This window comes from Phascolarctos cinereus, unplaced genomic scaffold (genome assembly GCF_003287225.1).
Source record: "Phascolarctos cinereus isolate Bilbo 61053 unplaced genomic scaffold, phaCin_HiC Scaffold_9;HRSCAF=440, whole genome shotgun sequence".
Taxonomy (NCBI): domain Eukaryota; kingdom Metazoa; phylum Chordata; class Mammalia; order Diprotodontia; family Phascolarctidae; genus Phascolarctos; species Phascolarctos cinereus.
Window position 1 is genome coordinate 190,880,393 of NW_027556402.1, and position 15,827 is coordinate 190,896,219.

At 38.4% G+C, this 15,827-nt stretch overlaps 1 protein-coding gene across 5 annotated transcripts in view; it reads left to right on the top strand.

The window, feature by feature from the left end:
- The window catches only part of S100P (S100 calcium binding protein P), a 50,047-nt gene extending 36,174 nt beyond the window's left edge, over positions 1-13,873 (top strand). For all 5 annotated transcript variants that reach the window (XM_020992100.2, XM_020992099.2, XM_078148822.1 and 2 more), the window contains 2 exons: positions 7,191-7,424; positions 13,638-13,873. In XM_020992100.2, the coding sequence (XP_020847759.1) occupies positions 7,191-7,424; positions 13,638-13,787 (384 nt within the window). In that variant the 3' untranslated portion in view covers positions 13,788-13,873. The remainder of the gene's footprint in view (positions 1-7,190; positions 7,425-13,637) is intronic.
- The last annotated feature ends 1,954 nt before the right edge of the window (positions 13,874-15,827 follow it).

Sequence of the window (15,827 nt, forward strand, 5' to 3'; positions counted from 1 at the left end):
TAGGTTAATTGGTTAGTGCTTCATCATTTTGATAACTAAATATCTGCCCTCTTTGGGTTTTTTTGTGTAAGCATATTATTATTTCATTAAATATTTCCAAATTACATGTAAAAATTTTTAACATTCTTCTTTTTTTAAAATTTGAGTTCCAAATTCTTTCTCTTCTTTTCATCCCTTCCCAAACTCTTGAGAAGGCAAGCCATATAATATCGATTATACATATGAAGTCATGCAAAACATTTCTATATTAGACATTTTGCAGAAGAAAACACACACATAAAAGAAAAATGAAGTTTTTAAAAGCATGTTTCAATCTGCACTCAGAATCCACCTGTTCTCTCTCTTTGAAGGTGAAGTGCATTTTTCATCATACATTCTTCGGAATCGTCTTGCATCATTATCTGGATCAGAGTAGCTAAGTCTTTCACAGTTGATCATCATTATAATATTGCTATTATTACGTACAATGATCTGGATCTGCTCACTTCCCTTTGAATCAGTTCTTATAAGTCTTCCCCGATTTTTCTGAAACCATCCCCCTTCATTATTTCTTCTAGCACAATAATATTCTATCACAGTTCTAGAGTTGTTCAACCATTCCACTAATAGGGCATCTAGTAGAACTCAAGGGGAGAGGACAAGAGAGTGACATTATCAGACCTAAACATTAGGAAGATCGTTTTGGTGGCCAGTAGAAGATGGACTAGAGTGGGGAGAGACCAGAGGCAGGCTGACTCACAAGCAGGCTATTGCTATAGTCTAGTTTAGAGGTGATCTGAGGGTGTGCACCAGGGTCAGGGCAGTGTCAGAGTGGGGGAGGGGTGTTATATGTCAGGAATATTGTGGAGATAGAAATGACAAGACTTGGCAGTAGATTCCTGCCATTTATTGAAATTTAGAAATTTAGAAACTATTGAGGGGAGTTCTTAAGAGACACTTAGAATGAGCTAAAATCAAGGGATTAAATGGGAAATAAGGAAATGGCTATCAAATGGCATATTTCTTTTTGGAGCATTTAGGTGGCATAGTGGTGGATATAGCACTGGCCCTGGAGTCAAGAAGACCTGAATTTAAATCCATTCCCAAATATTTATTAGCTGTATGACCCTGGGCAAGTCACTTAACTCTGTTGGTTTCAGTTTTCTCTTCTGTAAGATGCTAATAATAGCAACTATTATAATGCAATCTATTATATATTATAATATATAAGGATAAAAGCACTTATAAAAATATATATGATACATATATAATTTATATGGGTATAATATTATATGTTATAATATTATAATTATATATATATATATATATATATCATATGTGATATAAAAATAGTTCCCAGGTTTGTAATAAGGGTCAAATGAGATAATATTTATAAAATCCTTAACACTTTATATAAATTTGGCCAATATTAGTAACAGTCATAAAAATGGCAGGTTAGCAGAGGGCCTCTTGGGTCTCTTCCGGATGTACCATTTTCTATTCTATCCCTGGTTCTGCCATTAGCCAACCATGTATCTCTGGCCAAGTCACTTTCCCTCTCTCGGTCTCAGTTTCATCCTCTGTAAAATGAGGGTGTTAGACTAAATGGACATAGACAATCTCTAAGCTCCCTTTCAGCTCTACAATTCTGGGATTCTGGGATTCTAATCCTATAGAGTTAGCCCTGGTTCCTGTACGCCACTAGGGACAACCATATTAATGGTCCTTTTAGTCAGGATTAAAATTAGGGTGGAGCAACTGAGCCTTTGTCCTAGGAAAAAAAATTTAGGGGACACCAAAAGCACTGCTTGTGGGGGCTTCCTTCCCTGCCTGCCTTACCCCCACAGAGACAGAAACTACAGCCCAGTCCTGGAGGTGATTTCTCCCTTCAGCAGCCTAGAAATTATTAGATTTATGAAATTCAAGAAATAACACCACAGGAAGCTTGTATTGGGTTTCCTCCTAATTCCTTTAAGGGTCCTCAGTAGACAGATAGATGGATGAATGGTTGGTTGGATGGATAGATAGATGGAGAGAGAGAGAGAGAGAGAGAGAGAGAGAGAGAGAGAGAGAGAGAGAGAGAGAGGATGGATGGATGGATGGATGGATAGATAGATAGATAGATAGACAGACAGACAGACAGACAGACAGACAGACAGACAGATAGATATAGATATAGATATAGATATAGATATAGATATAGATATAGATATAGATATAGATATAGATATAGATAGGTAGGTAGATAGATAGATAGATAGATAGATAGATAGATACAGACAGACAGAGAGAGAGACTGTTTATTAAGCTCTTACTATATACCAGACACTGTACTAAGCCTCAGGGATACAATTACAAACAAGCAAGACCAACCATCCCTTCAAGGAGCTTACATTCTAATGGGTGAAGGCAACACTTAAAGGGGAACCAGAAGGGGGTGGTGCATGGGGGTATGCTGTAGAAATAGCCAGGAAGTAGGTGTGCTGTTCTTTCTATTCCCTTCTCTCTTTTAATTTTGAGGCATTCCCCCCATACCCACATCCTCTACCCTGGGTAAGCCTCCTCAATTTCACCTTACCACTGTCCCAGGTGCAAAAATTATTAGCTCTGGTTCCACCTTTGTTCCAGATATTCCAGTGGCTTCCTTGAGCTTCCCTCTTGCTACAGAGTGCAAGGGGGAGCTGTTTTATCACAGTAATCTAGTACTACCCGTGTAGATGGTGAGCAAATGTGTAACTGCCCTTCCACCTGGTTCTGAGGAAAGGAAGTGCCTCTAAGAGAAACACATTAAAATGGAGACTGGGAAGCCTGCCCAGGACAGTCCGGGCAGGTAACATTGCTAAGTCACTAGTCATAGCCTGGCAGGTCAGTACAGACTGCTGGGACTGATGGGACTGATGAATTGCATGAGAGGTTCCCAAAGAAAAAGGCTCTGTGCCACTTACTGTGTATGCCCGACACTCAGAACAATGTGGCACAGTGGAAAGAGCAGTGGGTCAGAGAGGAGACCTAGCAGGTAACTACCTTCATGATCTTGGGTCAAGCATCACTCTCCCTGGACGTCAGTTTCTTACCCTATGAAATGAGGGAGTGGATCCTTTCTCTCCTATCACTCAGGGATTCCATAAAGTCACCTATAATATTCTCACCAGTTAAGCTAACCTCTGCTCCTCTTCCAGTAAACAAGAGATTGATCATAAATTTAGAGCTGAAAGAGACTGCAGAGGTGCTCTCAATTAACTCCCTCATTAGACTAAGGGGGGAAATGAGGCCCAAAGAAGTTAATGGATTTTCCCAAGATTAAATAGGTAATTGAGCCAGGATTTGAACTGGGCTCCTCTGATCTAAACCTAACACTTAAAAAAACCTAAATACATTTTATTGACATCTTTTGTCTTTATATAGCTTAAATTCCCCCCTTTAGCCCTCTCCCATCCCAGAGATCAACCCCTTATAACAAAGAAATTTTTAAAATGTATAAACAAAGAAAAAGAGGAAGAAAATAAGAATTCAGTAAGAGTGATCCATTGAAACCAATATACAGTAGTGAAAAAAATCTAATATTATATGCTATGTATTATACCTTTGGATACCCCCACCTCCCACTTCAGCAAAAGAGTGGGGGATGGGGGCAGCTAGGTGGTGCAGTGGGGCAGTTAGGTGGCACAGTGGATAGGGCACCAGCCCTGGATTCAGGAGGATCTGAGTTCAAATCTGGCCTCAGACACATAACACTTACTAGCTGTGTGACCCTGGGCAGGTCACTTAACCCCATCGCCTAGCCAAAAAAAAAACCCAACCAAACAAACAAAAAAAGAGTAGGGGATGGAGTCCTCTCATATCTATTCTTTAGAACCGTGATTGGTTTCTGTAATTTCCTAACATTCATTTTAAAAAATAAATTATATTGATATATTTTATTTTTTACATCACCAAAATTTCTCCCAGTATCTTTCCCATTCCCCCTCCCAGAGAACTGTCCCAAATAACAATATTTTTAGAGAAAGTAAAAGAAGAAAAGAAAATCAGCACAACTGATTGATACATTGAAAAATCTGAAAATACATGCAATTCATCCCCCTATAGACCTCTTCCTTCTTCCAAGAAATGTGTATGTGTGTGTGGGGGCAGGGGCAGGGTGGCTTCTCACATCTCTTCCTTGGAGCAATGCCTATTCTTTGTAATTTTGCAACATTCATTTTTTTTTATTACTTTGAGGTTGTTCTTTCTATTTACATTGTTGTAGTTACTATATTGTCTTCTTGGCTCTGCTTCCTTTACTGTGCATCCATTCATGGACGTCTTTTCATGCTTCTCTGTATTCATCCCACACACCATTTCTTACAACACAGTAATATTCCATTACACTCACGTGCCACAATTAGTTTAGCCGTTCTCCAACTGATGGCCATCTACTTTGTTTCCAGTTCTTTGGGAACACAAAAAGTACTCTGAACACTTTTTCACTTGTCCCAAAAAGTGCTGCTTTAAACATTTTATTGCATATGGAGCCCTTCTTCACATACCAGAGATGTTGGGAAGGTAGAAATAAGACTTGGTGACAGAAATTGTGGAGGAAAGTCCCCTGGGGCACTTGAGAACAAGTTAAATCAGTGAATACAGTGGGAGATAAGGAAATGAAATGATGAGCTGGGTGAGCCTGGGCAAGTCATTTAACCCCAATTGCCTCAACTAAAAAAAAAAAAGAAAGAAATTAAATTAAATTAAAGGGTTCATAGAAGGCTTCTTAAGCTTTTTCCAGTTCTACCATTTTCTGCTCTCTTCCCAGGTGTCTTCCTGCACAATTCTGTCCCTACATAGAGAGGAGCCATAGGGATTTAAAGCTGAAAGGTCCCTTAGCCCATACAACATTGATTATTGGAGCTTGAAGGGATCTTGAAGCTCATCTAGTCCAACCCCTTCTTTTTTTTTTTTTAAAGGCAATTGGGGTTAGGTTACTTGCCCAGGGTCACACAGCTAGTAAGTGTCAAGTGTTTGGTCTGAGGCTGGATTTGAACTCAGGTCCTCCTGACTTCAGGGCCAGTGCTCTATCCACTGCACCACCTAGCTGCCCCTAACCCCTTCATTTTCCAGATGAAGACCATCAGTCTCAGAAAATAAGTGATTTCTCCAAGGTCACCCAGCAAGTTAAGGGCATAGTAAAGACTAAACCTGAGATCTCATTACTCCATGTTCTCTCCACTACAGCATACAAAGTAGGATCATAGAATATTAGAACTGGAAGGATCCTTAGAGATCATCTGTTCCAACCTCCTTATTTTAGAGAAGCATATGAAATCTGGCCCAAAAAAGGGAAGTGACTTTCCTAAAGTCACACAGAGAAATAGTGAATAACAGAACCTAGATTCAAAGATAGGTTTTATGACTGTAGTTAAAAGTGATCTTTCACTATATCCTAGTAATTAACTCTCCAAATAAAATGATTTTGTGAAGAAAAGCCAAAGTCAGGAAAACATTTGTCTTCCAAACATTTCCCCCATACTTCTGAGGTCAGTGGGAATAAACACTAGAGTAGGTTCTTTTAAGGTGCGTAAGAGACCCAAGTTGTCATTATGTGTAGACTGAAGTGACAAAGAAGGTGCTTAATAAATGCTTGTTGATTGACTCAGTCTCTCTGATTCAAGACTTTTTTTAATTAAAGAATAAGTTTTATTCATGCTTTTCATTTTTTATATTCACTGTCATTTAAAGGTATGAAAACTAACACATACATGCACACAACATTAAGACTTCTCTTTAACAAAGAAAAAGAGGGAAAACCCAACCTTTACAATATTCTATTCTAATTGTATGTGCAACATTCTATACCTACAGTCCCCTCTCTCCACCCCCTGCTCTGCTGAGAGAAGGGGCTTCTTTTTCATTATCTGTTTGCTTGGATGTTTGGTCAATATAATTACTCAGAATTAACTTCCTTTAGAATTCAATGTTGCCCACCTGGTTTTACTTGTTTCACCCTCCATCACTCTTCTCACGTTTCCCTGAGTTCCTCATAGTGACCATTTCTTACTGCATAATAATATTTCAGTGGAGAGGCAGCATTTGGCTTTCAGAGCCAAGAAAACCTGAGTCCTGACTGACATACACATTGTCTAACTCTCATCAAGTGACTTAATCTCTCAGCATTCCAGACAGCTCTTAGACCATAAGATGCAGAACCATCACCTGTTTGCACTGGTAGAGGGAATTTCCTTACCAGGACTTCCCTACCCTGAAGAAATCAAGGTCCAGCTGCCCAAAAAAGACCCCTATATTCCATTTCAAATGTTTTACATGATGGCATATGTATACAGAGAGCTTACTGTCTCAGGGAGGAGTTGAAGGGAGGGAGGTGGGAATTTGGAACTCAAAACTTTTTAAAAAATGAATATTAAAATTGTTTTTATATGTAATTGGGGAGAATAAATTATTTAAAACTATATACGTATAGATTTCATTTCATTAATACACTACAGTTTGTTTAGCCATTCCATAATCAATGAGCACTCACTTTGTCTACAATTCTTTGCTACCACCAAAATGCTGCTTTCTTTCTTTTTCTCCCCTGAGCATTGAAAATCTTTTTTTAAAGTCTTCCTTTACTTGTGTAAAGATCATTTTGAAGTTTTATTTGCATAAGTCCCTAGTGTGACTTAGTAGACTTAATTTCTAGATATCATATACATGTTGTAGTTAATTTTGAATGGAATTTCTTTTTCTATCATTTCTTCCTGACTGTCGTTAGGAGTAAATGAAGTACTAATGACGTTTGTGAATTTATTTTCTATCCTTCTAATTTATTGAAATTATTAATCATCTGAATTAATGTTTTTGCTGATTCTCTGAGGTAAAAGGCTTGTTTTCTGTTCCCATAAGTCGTACTGAAATATGTAGGAAGCATGGACAGTATAAATTTGTAAAAATGGCTACAGTAGAAATGGACTAATTTAGTACCTGCAATAGAATTTTATTCTGTAAACTAGATTGGATCTATAAGGGGGAAAAGAAATAGGTCTTTTGAAATTACTAAGTTAAATGTAGAAATACATTTTGCATGACTTCCTATAGATAATGGATCTTATAATTCTTGCCTTTTCAATGGGTATGAGAGTGTGTGAAAGAGGAAGAGAATTTGGAACTGAGAATTAAAAAAAAAAAAGAAAGAAATTACTTGGCTGACTTTGATAACCACCCACTTTGTCAATATTGAGTCGTGCCCTATAAAAGACAACATCAGTCTCCCAGATTGGACACATCATCAAGCAAGCCTGTTTGTGCAAAGAAGGGAGGTCAAGAACATGGACAAGATGTCAGAACTGGAGACGGCCATGGGGATGCTCATTGATGTCTTCGACCGGTATGCAGGGACTGGCAGTAATAAAGAGGCTCTCACTAAAGGGGAGCTAAAGACACTCATGGAAAAAGAGTTCCCAAACTTTGTTAAGGTAAGAGTTTATTATTGAGCTCCCATAGAGGAAGTGGATTTGGAGTCAGGAGAGCTGGTTCCTAATCCCAGGTTTGCCATTAATTATTTGTATAACATATCAGCTTCTCTGGGTCTCAGCTTCTTCATCAGTAAAATGGGTTGAGGAAGGGAGGTTGAGGGGAAGGAGTAGTGGAGGGTGACAAATAAGTTTCTAATTTCCCTTCCATCTCTATGTCTCTGATTCTATGATATTCTATAAAATTGATCATTCCTGACCAGGGAAGATATGCTTCTAGAATTGTATTAGTTACATCTCTCATTTTTAAAAAATGTTTAATGATTTACAAAGCCTCTTTTCCATAACAATAAGATAATAGATTCATTTTGAGTAAATTTGAAAGTGCTTTATAAATGCAAAGTTCCTATTGTTACTGCTAGAATTATCCATATTATTATCTCCATTTTATAGATGAAGAAATTGAAGACCAATAAAGTTGAGACTTCTCTAAGGTCCCATTGCTAATAAGTGGCAGAGTCAGAATTAGAACCCATATCTTTCTGACAATAAGTCCAGAGCTCCACAGGAGCCCTTTTTAAATTCTCCAATTTAAACAAAATGTTTACTGTTTTGAATAGCATAGAAAAGAATACATTGGAAAAAAATGACCCATCTAGTATACCTGGCCATCTGAGTAAAAGACATAGTGAAGCTGATCAATATTGCCAAAACAGGTCATCAAGATAACTCAAAACCAGCCTATTTTAATGAACTCTGTACATCTTGTTAAAATATAGTCAGTAATATGGACATATGTTTTCATGATCACACATGTATAACCTATATCTCAGGGAGGGGTGTTGGGAGGAAGGGGAAGAATTTGGAACTCAAAATTTAAAAAAAATGAATGCTAAAAATTGATTTTACATGTAATTGGGAATGAAAATAAAATATTATTTTAAAAAATGTAGCCAAGACAAAAATGACCTTACATGGAGAATTTTTAGTCCAATCCCCTCATTTTACAATGCAGGAAATTGCGAGCCAGAGCAATAGTCATTTTTTCAAGGTTATACAGAAAGTGTCTGAGATGGGTGGGTAACCCAAGGCTACCTTTTTGAGTCTAGCTTTATACTATACTATTCTGTCTAAAAGGAAATTTAGAAGTACACTGTGGACTTTTGAGTATGATATTCAATAACCTCTTATTTTTAATAATAATAATAATACATAGAACCAAAGAATGTTGGAGCTTAAAGGGATCTTGGAGCCCACAGAGTCAGAGTAGAAGGGAACTTAGGACATTGAATGTCAGAGCCAAAGAGATTTGTTAAAATGACTACAGCAGAAATGAACTGATTCAGTTCCTAGAACAGAATTTTATTCTGTACTCTAGGAAATCTTACATAGAATGTCAGAACTGAAGGGATCCTAGAACATAGAATGTTAGAGCTCAAAGGAACCTTGGACATCATCCAGGGGTGGGGATCTAGACTGAGTTCCTCAGTTTACAGATGAGGAAACTGAGGCCCCCACTATGGGAAGTGACTTTTGTCCAAGCAAGCTATTTGGCAGAGCTGTGCCTTGAACCCCGGTCTTCTGACGTCACTGAACTTTCTACTGTACTTAATTTTTTAAAACTTTTTTTTCCACTTTGAAAGCTACCTAGCATGGCCATTTTAACTTCCCGGATACAAATACTATGGAAGAAAAGGAATCCCCAGCATGGTCTGTCCCAATCTGCCCTTTCTCCATTCCCCATTGAAAGGGTTGCTCTGATCTCACAACCCCTTGGAACAGTCCCTTTGTCTTTGGTAACATTTTCAAGCATCTCTACAGCATTCTTTCTTTCCTGTCTTCAGCTCAGGCTGCTTTAGCTCTGGGAGGTGCTATTAGTCACCCTGGCTGGCCGCTTCAGTTTGATTACTGCCATGGCTCCAACTAGCTTTCATTGTCATATGTCCCTGGGGATTGTATTTAGAGGTAATAACATAATATAGTATTCTCTCCACAACCTGGGAGGCACATATGCATTCATATCTACATCATTCTAAGTACCCTTATTAAACATCGCTGCTCTTCCCTAGTCTCCATTTGCACTTACTCTATTATTTCCAGGCTCCTGGCTTTTGGATGATTTTCATCCACTTTGGCATTTTTATTCTATCTTGTGCACATTCCTTACCATACTCCCATGAGTGGCCAAGGTCAACTGATCATAGATTTGGAGCTGGAAGGGGCCTTGCAATTGCCTCAATTTACAGATAAGGAAACTGAGGTCTATAGATAGGTTATATAGGTTATATAGGCAGTACATGCATTATTATCTCCATTTTATGGCTGGGGAAGCTGAGGTTCAGATTGGTGAATTAATTTGTCAAAGGTCACATAGCTAGGAAGGACAGCACTACCATTGGAACCCATCTCCTGACTCCAAGTCCTGTGCTTTCCCCACTGCGCCATGTTAAGAAGATAGTACTAAAAGAGTCATATAGAATTTTAAAGCCAGAAGAAGTTTAGAATTCATAGAATTACAGGATTTAGTGCTGGAATAAATTTTTTCAAGATCATCTAGCCTCACCCTTTCATTTTAAAGATGAGAAGACTGAGAATCAGAAAGCTGAAGTGATTTGCCTGAAGTCACACAGTTATTGACAGCCAAAACAAAAACTCAGGTATCTCAATAGAGTAATAGCAATAACTAATTTTTTACATTAGAAACTGGACCTGCAATTTCACTAATACAAGGAAGTTCTTCAACTAATACAGGTAGATCAACACCTTTCCTGCAACTTGTAATCTTAGAGAGTTGCCTAGAGCACTGAGAGACTGTCTTGTCCACAGACGATCCAATAAATCTAATCCAATAAATATTTATTAAGTACCTACTATGTACCAGGAACTGTGCTAAGTTGGCATGAGTTAAAAGCAAGACCCGAACCCACACCTTCCTGACCTCTACACCATGCTGCCTCTTGACACCTATATAACATTTTCAATTTAACAAATTTTTATTGAGAACCTACCATGTGCTAGTCACTATGATAGGCAATGAGGAGACAAAGAGAAAAATGAAACAGTCCCTGACTTTACAGAGCTTACATTCTACCACAAGGAAATGACACGTGCACAAACAAGTAAATACAAAGTTTGGACATCATCATTGGTAGGGGGAGGGGGGTGGGGAGGAAGAGAACACAGGGCACAAAGAACAAGGGAGAATCCAGAAAAGCTTCATTTAGAAGGCAGTCTGAGCTGTGCTTTGAAGGGATTCAGGGACTCCAAGAGGTGATGAGGAGGGAGTGCATCCCAGACATGGGGAACCACCATTTCAAAGGCCAGGAAACAGGAGATGGAATACCATTTATAGAAAACAGCTAACAGGCCAATTGGACAAGAATGCTGAGAGTATGAAGGGAAGAAATATGAAAGAAGACTAGACAGGAGGACTGGAGGATTTTGAGTGCCATGCTAGAGCTTTAGATGCCAGGCTTTAAGGTTCACCAAGAGATAGATAGATAGGTGATAGATAGATAGATAGATAGATAGGTAGATAGATAGATAGATAGATAGATAGATCATCTGAACTTTACAACAACACCGTGAGGTAGGTCCTATGGTACATGCCTTATCTTACACATAAGGAGAGTGAGATAAAGAAAAAAAGCCAATGTGACTTGCTCAGTTAATAAATGACAGAGCCAAGGTTTGAAGGCAAATTTAATACCCCTCCACTCAGTAGGCCATGGGTTGTATTTCCTAATAAAGCCCTAGCCCTAGGAGTTACTGGGATTTTTATGTAGTTTTTGATACAGCCATCTCTAGTTCCAAGCAGAGTGAGGAGGACCAGATGTCCTGCCTCTAGGCTGCTCTTCAGGTCTTCCCTCCAAGGAGCCTATGAAATAGATTGTTAAAAGATTACAGTTGAAAGAAGCATGCTATCATGTATGATGAAAGACATCATTGGCTTTTTCTCTTGCCCTTTGTCTTCCTTGTCTCCATCTAATTCTGCTTACCCAATTCAAGCCTTGTTTTCATTGTTCTATATCAATAGAATCTTCCATCAAAGTCTTTTTGGTAACCAAAGCCACCTATGTATGCATTCCTCTTCAGACTGCACTCCTCACTCTCTTCCTGAACTATGTTTGCAGTGACCCCTCTCTGAGAACCCTCAGTCTCTCCACCCTTTCCAACTTCTTTTTATTTGTTGTCTTCCCACTTTCGAAGGTAAGCTCCGTGAAGGTAGAGACTATCTTTCTTTCTACTTGTGTTTGGATTTCAAGCACTTTGTACAGTGCCAGGTGCTCAGTTAATGTTAAATAAATGCTTGTTGACTTGACTTAACTTCTCATGTCTCAACTTGGGGTAGAGAAGACCCCGTGTTCCTGGTGCCTCTGAGGGAGAGGAATAAGTTTTGGGAGGTCCTACCAAGTTGGAAAGCCTTTGGTAGTGAACCTAGTGACAGACTATCTTTCTTTGAGGACCAGACTTAGGCAAATGCAGAGACTTATCACCAGACTGGCTGCAGGAAAATGGATTTTTGTTTGTTTTTTACCTATAATCCTCAAGAACACCTGCTAAGCCTGAAACAGGCTGTGGCTCATGCTGGTGGAGGTAGACTCCACATGGATAAAATGATAGATTGTTGAAATTTTAAAGTCATGATGGAGCCAGGGCCTGCCTCAATGGAACTCAAGCTTCTCATTTCGGCATATTCTATCTCTTTCCTCTAAAATGCAGCTAAGATGATATTTTGAAAATATATGTAGAACAAACCTAAGCAAGGATTTCCCAGCTTTTGCCCTTAGTGGTCAAAATGTATCTTTTAATTTACTTCATAAAAATTATCCAATATTTTGATCCATTTTCCCCCCAGGTAGCTCCTGGGCCACTGACATAATCAGTACATGTTATATGTCCTTTGTGCCATCTGCTGGTGATTTGCAAAATAGCCTCTTTGAATTTTCTGGACGTGGGCGGGGATCACACGTTCATTGCTGTATTGCAGTATTCTCAGATGGAATTTTAGAATGCTAGCATTGAAAAGGACCTTAGGACATAAGATGTCCAAGCTGAAAGAGGACTTAGAACATAGAATATTAGAACTGGAAGGGACTTTAGAACAAAGCATCTTAGGCCTGGTAGAAGCCTTAACAATCAATGAATCAAGCATTTATTCAGCCCTCACTGTATGCCAGCCACTATGCCAGGCTCTGTGGATACACATACAACACTGAGGCAATCCCCGCCCTCAAGCACCTTAAATCCTTAAACATAGAATATAGAACATAGACCATGAGAGCCATAAAAGACCTTAGAATATAGAATGTTAGAACTGAAAGAGACCTTGGATATCAAATAGTCCCCCTGGAGAAACTGAGGTACAAATAAGTTTGTATGAAGATTCAAATGCCTGGAAGGAAAAAAATGTGAGACTTAAATACCTATGCTTAGTATTATTTTCTCATCGTTACTGAGTTTTATTTAGCCTATGGCACCAGGGAAAGCTCCTTTCTTTGGCTCTGTGGGGTAAGATGTTATCCAACAGTGTGTATGTTTCAACACCAGCAGACTTATGAAGGTGGCATACCAGGCATGAATGACCTCTAGCCTTGTGAATCCCTGTAGGACTTTCACTATCTGTCCCCACCCACGTGGCCCTTAGAATATGCTCCCTTGTATTGTTATAGATCTCTTTTTGTGCTCATCCTGTCTCCTTAACTAGAAGAAGCTGCTTCATGTCACCTCTAGTCCTTAGTTTCTTCTCAAAAATGATGAGGGAATGAGAAAATACAATCTTTATTGTCCCTTCTAACTCTACTATCCCTTGATCTTGTTCATTCTTCTTTCCTAAGAACAAGAAAACTGGGGGTCTGGAATTCTGGCTGATTGACAATAAACAAATCACTTCCATTCACAGTTTCCTCATCTGTAAAATGAAAACATAATGTTTACATGACCTGTCTCACAGGACTGTTGATAAGGAGGTACTTTGTAAGTTGAAAGGAACTTAGGAAGTAATGATAATAATTACTCAAATGTATATAGTTTTTCAGGATTGACAGTTCTTCCCACACAAGTCTGCTAGGTAAATGGCACAAAGTGGCAGTTTTCTATCATTTTGCAGGTGAGGAGACCAAGGAATGTTATTACAGGAATGCCTAGAGGAACAAGTGTGCCCTTGGTGACCCTGCCCTATCATCTTCATACCCACCTCTTCTTTTTCTCTTTCAGAATGGGAAGAATGATGAGGCAGTTGACAAACTATTTACAGACCTGGATAATGATGGGGATTCTCAAGTGGACTTCAATGAGTTTGTGGTCTTCGTGGCTGCCCTGACTTCTACCTGTCATAAGTACTGTCACCAGAAGGGACCCAAGTGATTCTAGACCAGCCAACCACAGATGACAGAATCTTGCTGATTGGAATAATGCACTATTTAGAATTAAAAGGCTTTGTCTGATAACAACCCCTCACCTCTCCTGTTTTGGTGTTTTTGTTCTACTGAATGCTTTTGGTCTCAAATAAGCATGTTCATATTAATTCAGCCTCAAATTCAGGGTTTTTTTAAAATGTCATTTAACACAATTTCTTTCTCAGGAAGGGACTTTAGAATGTGATCAAAAGCTAAAAAGCCATTAGAGATTTTTTTTATAAAGTGACAAAAGCCATTAATAATATTAGTGATGATAACCTAAAGAGTGTAGAAAGTGTTTTTTTTAATGTCTATCAAATTAGTGTAAAATGTTTCTGCTTAAGATGGTACCCAAACTTGCAATGTGACCTTAGATACGTCGATAAACTTGTTTCCTCCTCTATAAAAAACAAAACAAAGATTAAACTAGAGCTGGAATTCTTTTCTTTTTTTTTAAAATGGTTTAAAAAGTTTATTTTTAGTTATTATATTTAACATTCTTTTCTTTTTAAATTTTGAGTTCCAACTTCTCTCCCTCCATCTCATCCCCTCCACCACCCACTGAGAAGGCAAACTCTAGGATATCAATTATACATGTGAAAGAAATAGTGCAAAACAAAATTCCAGATGAGACATTTTTTTTAAAAAGCAAAAAAAAAAGAGAGAGAGAGAAAATTATCCTTCTATTTGTACTCAGATTTCATCAATTCTCTCTCTGAAGGAAGACAGCATTTCTTCATCATGAGTCCTTTGGCATTGTCTTGGATCATTATATTGATCTAAGTCTTTCACAGTTGATCATCATTACAACATTGCTATTACTGTGCACAATTAGATCCAGGAATATATGTATGTGTGTGTGTGTCCATACATATATATATATATATATGTATGGACACACACACACATATGTATATACATATATAATTTATATGTTCTTTATATTTATTTATATATTAATAGTATTTAATTTTTTTTCAATTACCCATAAAGAAAATTTTTAACATTTTTTTAAAAATTGAGTTCCAAATTTTCTCCCTCCCTCTCTTACCACCCTCTCCCTAAGATGGTAAGCAATTTGTAGATCCTGGATTCTTAACCTGGGGTATGTTACTTTGCTTCTTAAATTATTGTGGTAGTAGTATTTCACTATAATTGGTTTCCTTTCTTATAATATGTGTCTTGTTTTATGCATTTAAGAACAGTATTCTAAGAACAGTTCCATAGGCTTCACCAGACTTCCAAAGGGGTCTATGATGCAAACAAAGTTAAGAACTCTTGGCCTAGGTATATTGTATACTGGTAAATGTTTAACAACCAGCTCTCCAAGAAAAAAATGTACCATGACACACTTTTAGGTTTAATCTTGTTAGAAATATGCTTGACACCTCTTCAGGAGGGGTGGGCCCTGAGTGCAAGGGCAGTGCACTTTTATGCAGTTGAATTGGGTGAGAAACCTCCCAGGCCTGGATTGGTCCATCCCGTCCCAGGTTACACCTTTCCTTACATGTTTCCCCTTGTTATGCTCAAGTATGTTCCCCCTCCCTTGGTCACACGTCCCATGACTCATTAATGAGGCTCTAATTTTATGCGGGGTGTGTCGGATAATAGTAATGAAGTTCATTAAGCATTTTTCAGGTGTCCTCAGGTTGACCCTAAATGGCCTGAGCTGGCTCGACCCTTATCTTGATTTGGGGGTCTTTTTGGAACCATCAACTAACTTTTTATTGGCTAAGCCCGAGCCCACCTACAGTGTACTACTTCCTGGAGCTGTTGTTCTTTAGATCTCTGCATTATTCTCTTTCTCTGTGGAAATTTAACCTTTACCTGACTCTCACAATCTGAATTATTAAAATTTTCTTATCACTTTCTTAAGTCTAGACAATGAACAGAACAACTCAAGCCCCGATGTATAGTTTGCTGATTTCAGAGATGTAAATGCTCACACTGAAAGTTTAACTACTAGCTCTCTGGGTCCAGTCTAAGCTGCCTCCAGCACATCTCCGGG